At 40.5% G+C, this 14,253-nt stretch overlaps 1 protein-coding gene across 1 annotated transcript in view; it reads right to left on the bottom strand.

Moving 5' to 3' along the window:
- Nucleotides 1-14,253, bottom strand: part of FCHSD2 (FCH and double SH3 domains 2) — a 166,215-nt gene that overhangs the window by 15,824 nt on the left and 136,138 nt on the right. Inside the window, exons 11-12 of the mRNA XM_059816450.1 lie at nt 9,827-9,943; nt 7,969-8,073 (exon numbers count right to left, since the gene is read on the bottom strand). Coding sequence (XP_059672433.1) covers nt 7,969-8,073; nt 9,827-9,943 — 222 coding nt within the window. The remainder of the gene's footprint in view (nt 1-7,968; nt 8,074-9,826; nt 9,944-14,253) is intronic.

Raw genomic sequence — 14,253 nt, 5'->3', positions numbered from 1 at the left:
GCAGAGTTGCTTTATTTTCCACCATTTTGAGGGCGCAGAACAAGACCGTGACCCCTGCCCATCGGAGAGTGCGTCTCTCCCTGCTCTACATTCCCTGCGCTTGTTGATCGGTACTAAAGCCACCTGAACCCCATTGCCCACGCCCACTTCTTTTCTCTTAAAGAATTCAGAATTATTCATTTTAGACAAAGGTTATATTTATGAGCATGTCCAGATATTACAATTGTATTAAATTAGGATTACAAGTAGACCTAAAGCATCTTTTGTGAGAACTATTTCATTCCACTGCAGTATTTTTCTAGTGGCAGGCACAAAATCATTAAGCGGGTTGGATAGTCTCATTTGGCAAATTGTTTTAGCTAAGAAGAAAGCAACATGGGAAGGTTGGAAAGATATTATCTGTATTTTTCCCATTTAGTGTAAATTTTGTTTAAATTCTAGGCTTTTTTAACTAAAAAAGTATGAAAATGAAACCATTCTTGTAATGAGAAATACTGGATCATTTAGATTTTGGGCCAGAATTATTTGCACGGTGATAGGAAGCATTAACTATGAGTACAGTAAAAACGAGTATCAGAATGCCACAAATTTCTCAAAACCCAACATAAGCCCTCCCCTGCAAATCAGTTTTAAATCGCAGTCCAGTGCTATTAAAGTAGGGATGCATGAGCAAATAATCCATGAAATTCAACACTCACCGCCTTGTTGATGTTTGGGGTGGAAAGATAGCTGCGCCAAAAGAACCCCAATCAAAAAAAAAAATCCTATCCAACACGACTCTCCTAAAATTTTGATCCCTGTGGCACAAACTTGAGCTCAGCCTTGAAAGAGGAGTCTATCAGTAATTCTAGCTGTACAACGTTCGTCTGCATTACTATATATCAAGACCATATGATGCCAAGGTTTTATAAAAAACAGCTAAGAAAGATATTCTTTCTGCTCCAGCCTGTGTTTCCTTTGTCTCCTCTGCAGCCAAAAAAAGACACTTGCTACCTGGCTTTGAGTTGCTGAGCGTGTCCAGAGAAGGGCGACGGAGCTGGTGAGGGGTCTGGAGCACAAGTCTGATGAGGAGCGGCTGAGGGAGCTGGGGGTGTTCAGTCTGGAGAAGAGGAGGCTGAGGGGAGACCTCATCGCTCTCTACAACTGCCTGAAAGGGGGTTGTGGGGAGGTGGGTGTTGGTCTCTTCCAAGTGACAAGCGACAGGACAAGAGGAAATGGCCTCAAGTTGCACCAGGGGAGGTTCAGGCTGGATATTAGGAAAAATGTCTTTCCTGAGAGAGTGGTGAAGCACTGGCAGAGGCTGCCCAGGGAGGTGGTGGAGTCACCATCCCTGGAGGTGTTCAAGGAACGTGTGGACGTGGCACTGTGGGACGTGGTTTAGTGGGCATGGTGGGGTTGGGTTGGTGGTTGGACTTGATGATCTGACACGTCTTTTCCAACCTTAGTGATTCTGTGATTCTGAGTGATTCTGTGGCTCCAGGTGAAGCTCAGCCACCGCTTGCGACTGCAGCGAGTCCTGCAGCAATCTGGAACCACCCGCCTCTGTGAATTCACCTGGCCAGGACCAAAAAACCCCCAACCCCACACTTCCTCTGCACCAGCTAGGGAACTAGCTAATAAATGACATTTTTCAACACAACACTGAGTGGTTTTTTTTAAGTGGAAGGATGGGCGGGAAGTTTCTACAGATATTACAGCAGAGTTAGTTAATTTATATGCTAAATATTCTGCATGGAGTTCAATCAAACGAGACTGTTAGGGTGAAGCAAACAGGAAATGAAACACTGACATAGATAACGTGTCTCAAGAGTGAATGCCAAGGTTAAGAAAACAGAGGTGAAGCTATTAATGGAGAGGAGCCCACCTGCGTAGCTGCAGCCCAACTGGCAGGCTGATTTTTCTCAAGCTCAACCATATAAAAACATTAGAGATTCCTAAACAGAGAAAGCAGCTGGTGGGGAAGGAGATGAAGAGTAGATGAGAGCAGTATCGAAGCGTTTTGGAGGGTTTAAGAAGTAGTTCCCAGGCTGCTGGTAATGGGACTGAATGGAAATTACCCAAATTCTGTAAGCAGAAAATGAGATGTATATGAAACGTATGTATGCAAACCTTTAACAACACATTTCTCTGCAGTCCTGGTAATGAATACTGGTTCTTAATATAGTGAAAGATGTTGTACACATTTCATAGTCAAAAGATTCAGTAAGATTTAAGCAGAGGCTGGACTGGAGACACTCCCAAAGCCCCTAAGCTGAACAACTCTATGAAATGACACTGCTTTCAAACCACAGGTTTACGGAACTGAGTTGGATTTTCAGTGTGATTCACCTCTCAAAAGAACTGAATTAAAAAAAAAAAAAAGACAAAAAGAAAATCTACAAAACAAGTAACATTAATATTCTTGTAGCCCAGACTACTCCCCGATCCCTTTACCAAAAAGATCTGAGAGATAGTCTACTGCCTGAAGTCCTACAGCAATTATTCTTCAACTCGGCAACATTTAAAGTCACGACAATTATTACTTGTAGGATGTTCTCAAAATGACTTATCCATTAGTTTCCATATATAAGGATATCTAGCCTTTACAGTACATAAGAATCTATGAGATACAGAGAGAGCAAATACGGCTCTTCAATTGACTATATCCTTCCACGAATCTTCACGACTGTATTTCATCATTAGCTTCAAAACATCTCTGTGTGTGTTCCTGCCCTGCATCCCACAAAATACCTTCCTCTGTTAAATGTCCACTAATGGAAAAATATCCTTCTTACGATCGTGAATTCATATACCCCAGTCTTCTGAAGACTTCCTTTCTCATTACTCATAGCAGAAGAGGCAGGTTTCTCAAAAAAATATACTGTGAAATATTTAAGCAGGATCTGAGCATACTGCATGCTCTCCAAATTTCTCACTTACAGCAAGTCCCTGAAAAATAATTATCAGAAAGTATTAATTCAAGATAAAAATTCTGAGAAGGCAATCTGTGTACGTAGCACGGCTCTCCCAAGCATGTGTTTCCTGAGCAAAGCCATAGATGGCAGCAAGTGACATTTCACAAATGCAACTTTTTTGGGGTTGGTAGCCTTATTCCACTTCATTTATTTTAGCAAAGCATGTGGAATTAAGCTTTTCTCACGTTTCTTATGAGCAGAGAATGACACCGCTCTTGCAGTTGAAAGGTTCAACTGCAAGAACACACAAATAACAACAGGCTGAAATATAGCTACGCCTACTTGAGATGCAGTAGGACCACATGCAGCATACGATTAATAGATTAGATCCTAAGATAGGACAGGAGCCCAGGCAGCAAACACAACTGTTATCACAGCAGAGTAATAAATATTCATAGCCAAATATAAGGGGAGGGAGAAAACAGCCCCCCGTTTACAATTAAAAATGGACCTAAGCTTCTGAACTAATCAAACGAAGTAAACAGCACCATAATGAGTCTTAATCAAATTTTATCTGGTACAAATACTCTCTTGAGAGTTGTAGATATCCTAATGGTGAGACAAAATGCATCCCCCTATAATTAAGTGGAAATAGGATTAATTGCTGTTGAGGCCCCAAGACCTTCCTTAAGCATCAACCTGAGCACAAATGGGAACTCTCCCATCATCATTGAGAAAAATTATGTCAGCCCTGGGAGCAACTATACTGCTTGGTGAGACTCACACCGGGCTATCAAAGTATCAGAGTCTTTAGTTTGATAGAGACAAAATAAGACGAGAGGAAGAATTCAAGTAACCCAGCCTCAGGGTTCAGGATGCAGGCTGAAAGAAGGGCTATAGAAACCGAGGAAATAGCTTCAACTTTTCTTTTCCCTTATTTCTGCAACACAGATCGGTGGAGACAGTAAGCTTTTGTCTCCAATAGTTTAAAGATAAAGGGGCACAGGCAGTGGAGAAATGGAAAGTTGTTTTAAGGCAAATCAGAGCTATGCAAGCGGCTGAACTAACAGCTGTAAAACACCCAGCAACCTTCCTTACCGTTGTCACAAAAATGAAAGCTTAAAATACAGAAGTTCTAGTTCAGTTACCTGAGTTGGTTGAGTAAGTGCAAAGGAGCTACAGGAATAATTTATTTGCTCAAATTACTGAATTTCAAAGGTGTTGACCTCCTTTACAGATGATGCTTGAATTGTGCCACCTTCAATTTAAATGACCACCCTCTGCTCTCAGTGTTTGCCTTTATCAAAGTCCAGACTTGATGCAGCGGTAGTTAAATGCTGTTTTGACAAGGATGGAGTTCCTCTGGATCTAAACTCTACGGTGTAGCGTTAACCACAGTCAATTTTAGTGCTCTGCCAGTGCCAGCGGTATTATCAGACATATTCTAATGTTTCCTTTAAAAACGAAAAACCTTTAACAAAACAGAAGCTTTCAATTTTTAAGAAGAAAATATGGGTTCTGGTTATCTGTTACAGTCACTGTATATCATCTGCCATGTATCAATTGCACAGGAGCACTCTGGTGTAAGCCGTATTTTTCCCTAAACTTTAATCAAGGAGTCTACTCCCCGAAACACCGTAAGGAAAAATACCTCCTATCCCAGGGAGAAAAAGATCAAAAATAAACCACTGAGCTGTAAATGTGCCAATCTAAGGTTTTGTGATCAGGCACCACATCTTGCAGAAGACAAAAATGTATTTTTCTTCAGTATGTCTTGGTTGTATGCACACTTTTGCTGTGTTTCTTTGCTGCACCTTCAAATTGTGCCTGCTTCCACACCCGTCGTGCTTGCCAGAAAGCGCGCAAGTCATACGTACGGTACAGTTCCTCAGTTCCTCTCAGTTAGATTTCAAAGGCTTCAGGGTCTCTGAGGAAGAGGGCAAAGAGGTGAATACATCTATGCAGAATACACCCTGGAGAAACCACATTACCAATATATATCAACTCTAAAATCTTCTGACTCAGCTCATGTTGTATTAGATGGCACGTAGAGACCGGTTTGTCTTCTGATAGTTAAGCAGGCTGGCACTGGAGCAATGTATCAAGAATGTAAAATTCCCCAGGGAGAAACACGCAAATGGAAGTGTCCAGCGATGACCAATATAGCTTTGCCAGAAGAAAGGCAAAATTTAATCCCAACATGCTTATGAAGTTATCTTCCCCTTCAGAAATTATGAAGAAAGAAAAGGAAGAAGCGGGTAGATTTGCAAAGGAAAAAGCATCAAAGAGCAGGTCAAGATGCCAAAATGGGATAGAACAACAGGCATGCTACTGCAGAAAAGAAATAAGAATGAAATGCACTTGAAAAGAAAACACAAAAAGAAAAACCAAAAGGAAGAAGGGAGAACACCTCTGGAACGAGGAATGACAGTACACGCTATCTAACACACCACAAGAGGAGAGAAAGCAGTTGCACTTAAATATGCAGGAATGCTGCAAATGTTTGGTTTTCACACACTGGACAGAACTACAATTGCATTACGAAAGAAAACATTTTTACTCAACGCTTACATAGTTTATTCTTCTACAGAGCGTATGTGTGTAAAAATCTCCTGTCTAATTAACGGTGCTGAAATTACTTCGTAGTGCCACTTGGAGGAGTGGGGACTAATAAGGGCTGAAGCTAAAAGAAAAGCCCATACCTAAGTAAAAATAAAACAGCTTATTGAATTCACTTAGTAGCTTCTCTTAAAAAAAAAAATCTATGTTATAAATATCTATGTTATAAATAACTTATAGATATATATATAGATATATATCCATATATATATGTTATAAATAACTTAGGTGGTCATATATAAAAGTCACAAACACAAAGTGGTTTGCACACCTACCATTCAAAAACTCAGAGACAACTTCATGTCTTTGAAACACACAGTGAAGAACTTGTATCAAAAGAAAAGGAAGAAAATCAGTGAAAATCACCCAGCCGCTGAGTCTTCCTAGACTCAAGTACTTGGCATTTTCACCATTTTCTGTTGTAAAACAGAACACATGTTAAATATCAGAAAGGTAAGGGATGGTTTAGCTACAACACGCCAGCTAGCACTGGAAAACCACAGGCATTATTTGTCTATATCAGCTTTCTACCAAATACTGTAGAACACATCTCTTGGAGAAAAATATTCATGCTCTCTGCCTCTTTGCAGTACTGTTTGGCATTTACAAGGATGCGTATATATGACTCCGTATTTGCTCCTCATTAGCTCTGAGAACTGCATGCTATTTTTCCCCCCCTTCATTGCTTTTATGAATCACCTTCCTGGCCGTGCACTTCTTGCCCAGTATGTTTCCTGATGGAGCTCTATCCCTCCCTCTGCTTTTGGAAAAGACCGCTGCCTTCTACAGCACACTACAAGGTTTATTTCTGATCTCACATCTCTCTCTTTTTTTTTTTTTTTTTTTTTAATATATATAAAAACCTTCCACTTCTGGCACTTTCCTTCTATCCTCACTTATATTCTGCGGCTGTGGCCAAAGAAACTTGCAATTTTGTCTCAAGCTCTTTCAGCTAATTCTCTCAGAAAAGCCAACCTTCGGCTGGGCAAAAGTCCTCGTGTTCTCTTAAATTTCTTCTTTGCTGCATCTGCATAGACAATAACTGCCGTGCTATCCCTGCCTTTGTGCTCTCTGTATCATTCACACAGGATCACGGTCTAATTTCTACTGCCGAGATCCTTCTTTGCCATTACTATTGCAGCCCTTACTTTCAAAGTTCTAACTTTCCAGAATTTAACAAATAAAAACCACTCCTGTCAATTTTTCTCTCCCCCACCTCCCCCAAAATCAACATGTTACCTCTTTGCTCAGTTTCCACCGATTTATTGGGTTCTGATAATTATGCATTCTTAAGACTTGCGAACACTTAACTTCCAGACTGGTTTTATTTGTAATTTTAAACCTATTTTTGCGCGAGACCCTTCTCCTCTGCAACTTCTTATCCTGATTTTCTTTCTTTCTGCTGCTGCTTTCATCGTTCATTCTCGTGCTCTCTGTCCTTGCATATTTAATCATTAACTATATATATACATTGAAGTACTTTGGAGTATAGTCTGTCTGAAATAGTTTACTCAAATAAAAGGCTATTGCGTTTTAAAACACTTTCTGTTAAGACAGCATATTCTGGATTTGGAGAGGCTAACATTTATCATACCAGTGGGAGGAAGAATTTTACTCTGTATTTTCTAACCTCTTGAACTGTAAATCACATTCCTAATTACATCAGGTACTCTGAATATCTAGCGGTATGAGAAGCACTTGACTGAAATAATTACATTTGCTCTACAGTTTTAATTAAGCAACTCACTCAGCCGAAAACTGGTAGATTAGTTCCTGTTGCTTGCAATAGGTTTTTTGAATCGCTGGTCATGAAAACAGTTAACTTTACCAACCCAACAGTGGCAATCAAGTATGAAGCTAGTTTATCTTTTCATGAGTCTTTCTTAACCAGAATAGGTCTCATATACCTCCGTAACCTTTTCAAAGGTACCTCCGAGTAAAAGTAGAAAGAGATACAAAGATTACTTCAAATATTTTCCCATCAACATTACAAATTACTATGTATATAAAAAAAATACTAGAACAGGAGGCACATCAGCGTGTGGCTGTTCCTTCCAGAAGCCAAAAAGCGTGAAGACAGAGATACGATCACTATTGTCTGGTATTAGCTCCTTCAAGCAGAAGGAAACTAGTAAACTTGAGATTGTTTTTTCTCTATTTAAGACAAAGCCCCTAAATACAGAGATTCTTGACCTTTGCACAATAGTGGATAATGCAGCAAGTTTAATCACTTTTCGTCAGGAGGGGTTTTTTTAATACTATTCTTCTAATATTGAGTCTTTCATTAAGTTGATTCAGTGATTTGAAACGTATGAAATCAAGGCAAAAAATGACATCTTAAAATTCCCTGACTTTTGATGCTAAAAGCTTACATTTCACAAACAAAGTTAAATAGCTGTAACATAAATCCTTCTGCGGTAAGAAGCTGAACATGCCAAAATAATTTCCTTCTTACCTCAGCCTTGCGAATACTCTCTCTTGCTTCATCTATTTTCTGCTCCAGTTCTGCTCGGGTTTGCTCAGACATCACGGGCCCGTGGCATTCTAGCTCTTCAAGTGTCTGTCAGAAATAAGAAAACACACCACAGCTGTAGTAAATGCTAGCAAGCCATTTACATGATAAATATTTATGACAAGTCAGGGAAATTATTGTTTGATTAGATGCTGGGTTGACCGACAATAGCCCATTCCAGGAAAAAAGACAATGACCAAGGCAAAACACCATTTAAAAGCACAGTATTTCACATGGAAATTCCACTTAGGGGAATGTTTCAACACCTTCATGAAAACATGATATTGTGGTATGACTCAACTCATCTGTATGTTGATGTTTACATATTTAAAATGTGTATGTTGGTCCACATTTACGTCAGGTTGAAAAAGAACATAAGTGAGAAGCTGCTAATGGTAGCCCTGCTGTAGGGGAAGCCAAGACAGGTTTGCTGCATTCGCAGGAACATCGTGTCCAGAGGAGAATTTGCTGATTCACAGAAGACACGTTGGAGTTTTCTAGTTTCATGTACATGTGTGTTGACTGCACTGGTCCAAATTAAAAATAACAAAAGCATGTGACTGCACAAATCTTCACCAGTTATCTGCAAATCTGTAACCGGTTCAGTGACTATGTATTTTGCATTATATAGTCTTTGGAGAAAAAGCAGAAGGAGCGTCAGGTGCTCGGATCAGAATCCAGGATGCTCCCTCCTTCCTCTGACGAGAGTTTTTCCTATCACCTTTTGGTTACGGACTCTGTTAATACCTTCCGCCTGGTGCTACAACTTCTGGTTTTTGCTGTAGAGTGACCCAGGTTCAGCAGAAGACAGGTAAGATGGCAAACACCTACTTTGGTCTTGCTTCTTGCTTTGTGCATTCCCCAGGGTAGCTCGAGGAACGGCTCAAATCTCTAAAGACTGAAGTGGAACTAGAAGCCAGGCCCCCCGCTTCCTGGGCTGAAGTTCATTGACTATTATATAATATTATAGATATTGTAGTATAGATACATCCTCTTTAACTGAATTTAACGTAGTCTGTGCAAGTTAGGCTTGACCTGAGCATGTGAAACACATGTTTTTAGGCAGAAGTTAGCACAAGAAGTTAGAGAAGTTAGCACAAGAAGTTAGCTTGGGTCCCAACACTCTCTCCAAAGAACAGCATGAGAGCCTTGCTATAGATGTTTAAGGAACTTAGTGACCCAAGGGATGCATTTTTACTGGTTGACTTTATTCTCACTCCTAGACAGTCTCAGCTGCAGTCCAAAATACAGCTACCTGAAGGCCCAGTTAGGACATCCAAATACAGCCCTAGGTTCTTCTATGTTGAGCCACACATGTAGAAATAAATTTATCAATACACACTTAATTTTGTGCCCTGACAGTAGACAGAAGTGCACATTACTCATGGATTTTCCTAGTGTTGAAAAGACACTTGAAATCCAAATGAATATATTTTTTTCTATAGGTAATATATACATGTTATAATGGAGATAAGCAGATCCCTGAAACTTTAGTTTGAACAGAAGGACACTGTGTAGGATAGAATAGAAGTAGGTCTGCAAGTTATTTGCAGTAAAGTAGAAACTGTAGCTTCAGTTTTATATGGGAATAACAAGATGTATTGACGAACCGAACAGTTTGAGGAGCTGCTAACCTGGCAGTTTCAGCATACCACGCCAAGAAAGAATAAGATGAAAATGGCAGGTTGCCCGGAGAGACAACAGGACAAAAATAATTCCTGGGTGCTTGTAACATCTCCTCTTCCAGGCAGTGGGGAGCTGCAACAAATAAAATCTGTAAACAGAAGTCTACCTAACCTACCCGTTGACTGTGGATGATGTTTTTGTGCTCACGGGCTACCCGGGTAGCCCATTTCCGAGCCTCCTTGTTGAGACTGTGCTCTTCAGTCGTTCCAGTTTCCGATTCCAGTTGTCGACTCTGAAACAGTAAACAACAAGAGAATGAGTCATGACATAGACCCGAGGCTACCTCTGTAGATATGATGATATTTAGTTATAGGATAACTTTTAATTACATTTATCAGCCTGGGATCTTGTTTCATACAAAACAAGAAAGATTTAACACAACTAACTCTCTTCCTTATGAACTTTGTGATGGTACCATGTTGTGGAAAGCCAACTACGAAAGCAAATCAAAGTTCAAAAGAAGTCACAACTCCCCGTCTTAGGAAAATCAACGGGACACTGAATACCAGATACAGTTTTACTGCAATGGAAGACATTCACGATGAATAAAACTGAAATGCTATTTCACCCATACACTGTGTCAAACAGATGAAGAATAACTAGCCAAGGAAGTCACCTAATTTCTAAAAGAAACATGCATTATACAAAGCAAAGATGAAAGGTTAATTGTGATGCAATTGGCCATTTAGGCTCATTCTTTTTAATCTGTGATCAAATCATAATGCCATCAAATATAACAGCACAGCCGTTTCTGTCAAAAAAAAAAGTCTGCAAAACAGTAACTCAAATTTCAAATCACATTTTTCGATATTGTTTCATCTTATGCATGCTTTTATTGTGTCAGTAACCAAAAAAATAATTTCTCCTGCTCAAGAAATGTCAACTAAAGCAAGACGAAGTAGTTCTCTATTGTCTACAGATTGAACTGAACCCGTTTGACGCTCTGAAGACAAACTTCCCAGCATTTAGTTACTGAAATAATTCCCAATCTTTCTATCATTTCCATTACTGCCACAGCAACTACTCTGTGCATTTACATATATATCTCAGTGTTTAGGATGCAAATCAGTCTCTGTTGTTTCACTAAAGCAGGTTTCTTGATATTCCTTCTATATTTGTGGGTATTCTGTATACATTTACTGCGCCTATACTGCGTAAGGATAAGTTACTTAATAATGATCAAGTTGGAGAGAGTCCACCAAAGGGCCATGAAGATGATGTAGAGGCTGAAGCATCTCTCCGATGAAGAGAGGATGAGAGAGCTGGGACTGTTCAGCCTAAAGAAGAGAAGGCTCAGAGGGATCTCCTCAATGTATATAAATATGTGAAGGGAAGGTGCAAAGAAGACAGAGCCAGGCTCTTCTCAGCGGTGGCCAGTGATGGGACCAGAGGCACAGGAGGTTCCCTCTGAAGATCGGCAAACACTTCTTCCCTGCGAGGGTGACCGAGCACTGGCACAGGTTGCCCAGAGAGGGTGCAGAGTCTCAATCCTTGGAGATATTAAAAAGCCACCTGGACACGATCCTGGGCAACCGGCTCTGCACCAGGTGACCTCCAGAGGCCCCTTCCAACCTCAACCACCCTGTGATTCTATGTTTTTTTTTTTTCTGAGCCAGTCTCATATTCTTCCCATCAGTAAAATTAGCTGTGAGAAGACATTATATTCATCCCACCTTCCCGGGGTGTGCTCCTGGCACAACAGAACAGATTCTTACAACATACATTTCAGTCGTTTCTCCAATTTAAGTTAATCAATGCTCCCAAGGGGATCCTCGAGAACAATTCCTCTTCCTGGATGACTTGCTGACTCATGCCCATCTGACTACTGAGACAGTCACTGCGGTCCAGAGCCGCCCTGTATTCCTTTTTATCATAAGTCCTCTTTGGGCTGATATAATCTTGCACAATCTTTGAGATCAACTGAAAAAACCCTCTTATGAATTATCACTCAAGAAGAGAGAGTACGCTTAGTGCTGCTCAAAACAACTTGAGGTTGTGTATACACGTGTGAAAGAAATGACCGTTTCATGCATTTCTCTCACCCTCAACTCTATGACAAAAGAGAAGGATTCTTCTCCATCGGGTGTGGTTTGGAACTAGAGAAAATCCCACAAGTATGCAAAAATTGTTTAGGAAGGAGAAATTCAAGGTTAGCTATCAGAAAAAGGGTAAGAGAGCAGAAAGACAAGGAATTATTTTCAGGCTAGGTGAGAAACCTCCAGCTGATGCAGTAGAAGAGATAATGTTATCAGGTATTTCAGCAGGCAACGTGGTATGATTTGTGTCAAGGAAGGAAGACAATTTTAATACCAGCATTTGGTATAGACTGGAGTAAAATCAAGAGATACTGGGAAGCAAACCAAAGTGATTTTGAAAGCAATACTTTTATGCCTTTAGATTACACTGCCCCCATGGGAGAGGCAATAATACTAACTTATGCTAACATCCTATCAGAGGATTTAATTGAAAATGAGGCAAAAATTGGTTCAGCTTGTTATTTTGTTCAGCTAAGCTCCTTTTCATCAAAATTGAATCTGGCCTTTATTCTTATTCATCCGCTTATTACAAGAGAGATGGAGGTAGTGGATTCAAGGGGTTGCGAAGGAGGCGATTTCCAACAGTAGAGGCAAGCAAGAGAAAGGAAGACAATCCCTACACATACACACACCCTCCCACCACAGGGCTCTGAAATACATCTAACGCTTCAAGTGACTCCTGGGCCACTTTCTGCCTCTGTTTCGAAGAGCTATAACTCAGCCAAGAAACTTGCAATGCTTCAACTTGTCCCTACAGAATGCTTTAAGGCATATATTAATAGTCATCAAAAGAGGGGCGGAGAGGAGGTAGCATCCCTGTGTTTCTCACAGTGACCAAAAAAAACCCCAAGAGGCTTTTAGAATCCAGTATAAGATGTCAAGATATTTTAGCTCAAAGTCAGGAACAAACATTTCCACGAAGTTCACCCACTGGAGTGGGACAGAGCCACAAAGCCCGTGTTAAAGGTATTTTCAAAGTCAAAGGAGTTGTTAGGCAAGGTGTAGAGCAGCCCGGAAAAGGAGGCAGCAAGTTATAAGCACGTGGGTAGCTCTGGCATGAACAGGTAGGAAGGCAAAGCTGCCAACCAAGCAAAGAACAGGCAGGTGCAGCTCTCTTCACCCACCCCCTCCATTTAAATATTAAGTTGGCTTTTGCCTGCTTTTATTGAGGTGGCTTTATACAATCTTGTTTCTTCATTACTGTTTGACCTCTTCAATTACCTTCGTTAAGCTACTCTACTAAGTCATTGCAAAATGTAAAGAGGACAAACACATGGATTTATTTAGGCACATCCCAGCCTTAAGATAACATTTCCCCTCTTTTTTTCCCCAGCTTATCGGAGTAAGCGTTTTTGTACAGCTTCTTCCGCAGCTTCCAGCTGAGTCTTAACGGCTGCAAATCTGAGCAGAATCGTTTGACATTGCCTCTCCCCTATAAAACATCTCATAATGAATTTTCAATGTTCCCATTGGTCTTGCTCCTACTCAGCATCTCATTTTCATGAAGAAAGAAGACAGACTTCTTTTCAGTCACTTGATAACCTTCTGCACTATCCCAAGTGTGTTTTCCGTTTTTAATCTATTTCTCAAAAGCACTTGACCAGAAAAACGAATGCAAACTTTGTGGCTACTCCTAAGGGCATACTAAAAAAGAAATTAATTGTTATTGGATCAGAGTGGTTATATTAGTTATTCATAAAGCATTATTGTACCCAAGCAGACCTCACCCTTGCTTAAAGGTCTAAAAATAAACAACATAAAAATGGGGTAATAAAGAGTTGGGGAAAAACCTAGAGCTGTGGTCTGTGTGGATACCAAAAATATAGGCAAAGGCAGGAGACAAGATCTAGAGGCAAAATTTAGCCTCCCGGGGAAGAAGCTGAAAACAGAGACTCCTAAACTGCATAAGACCAGGGAGAGCGGTGGAAACGCACAGTCTGAATACTTGGCCGAGAAGACAGTGCAAGGAGAAAGGTTTCAAACCTATCAGGACCTGGAATGCTTCCTAAATAAACGGAGCCCGTATCACAGGGAGGGACTTCACCTGACCTGTAAAAGACCAAGCTGCTGGCACTTAAGAAGGCTGTGAAGGAACTTAAGAGGAACAGTAGCAAGCTGACTGGCAAGAAAGAGTATATGCTTCAGGAGGACTTCAAGGATGACTTGAGAAGTCTGTATCCTCAGGTGAAGACAGGCTAGAGGGGTATATCAAGTAAGAAATAAAAAAAAACCCCACTGCCATTTAAATAAGTATGAAGAAAGGTGTTCAGGTGTTCAAGGATCGTGTAGGTATTCAAGGAATGTGTGGACGAGGCACTGCGGGACATGGTTTAATGGGCATGGTGTTGGTTGATGGTTGGACTTGATCATCTTACAGGTCTTTTCCAACCTTAGTGATTCTGTAAACCAGAGATTTATCTGCTATAGACAAAAAAATCAGAAGGTGGGGGAACTGAAGTGTCTGGTCCTAGCCTGATTTACTAAATTAAGCTCTTGCTTAAGTGTT

This window comes from Gavia stellata, chromosome 1 (genome assembly GCF_030936135.1).
Source record: "Gavia stellata isolate bGavSte3 chromosome 1, bGavSte3.hap2, whole genome shotgun sequence".
In the NCBI taxonomy this organism is placed as follows: Eukaryota; Metazoa; Chordata; class Aves; order Gaviiformes; family Gaviidae; genus Gavia; species Gavia stellata.
This window is presented reverse-complemented; position numbering and strand designations above follow the sequence as displayed.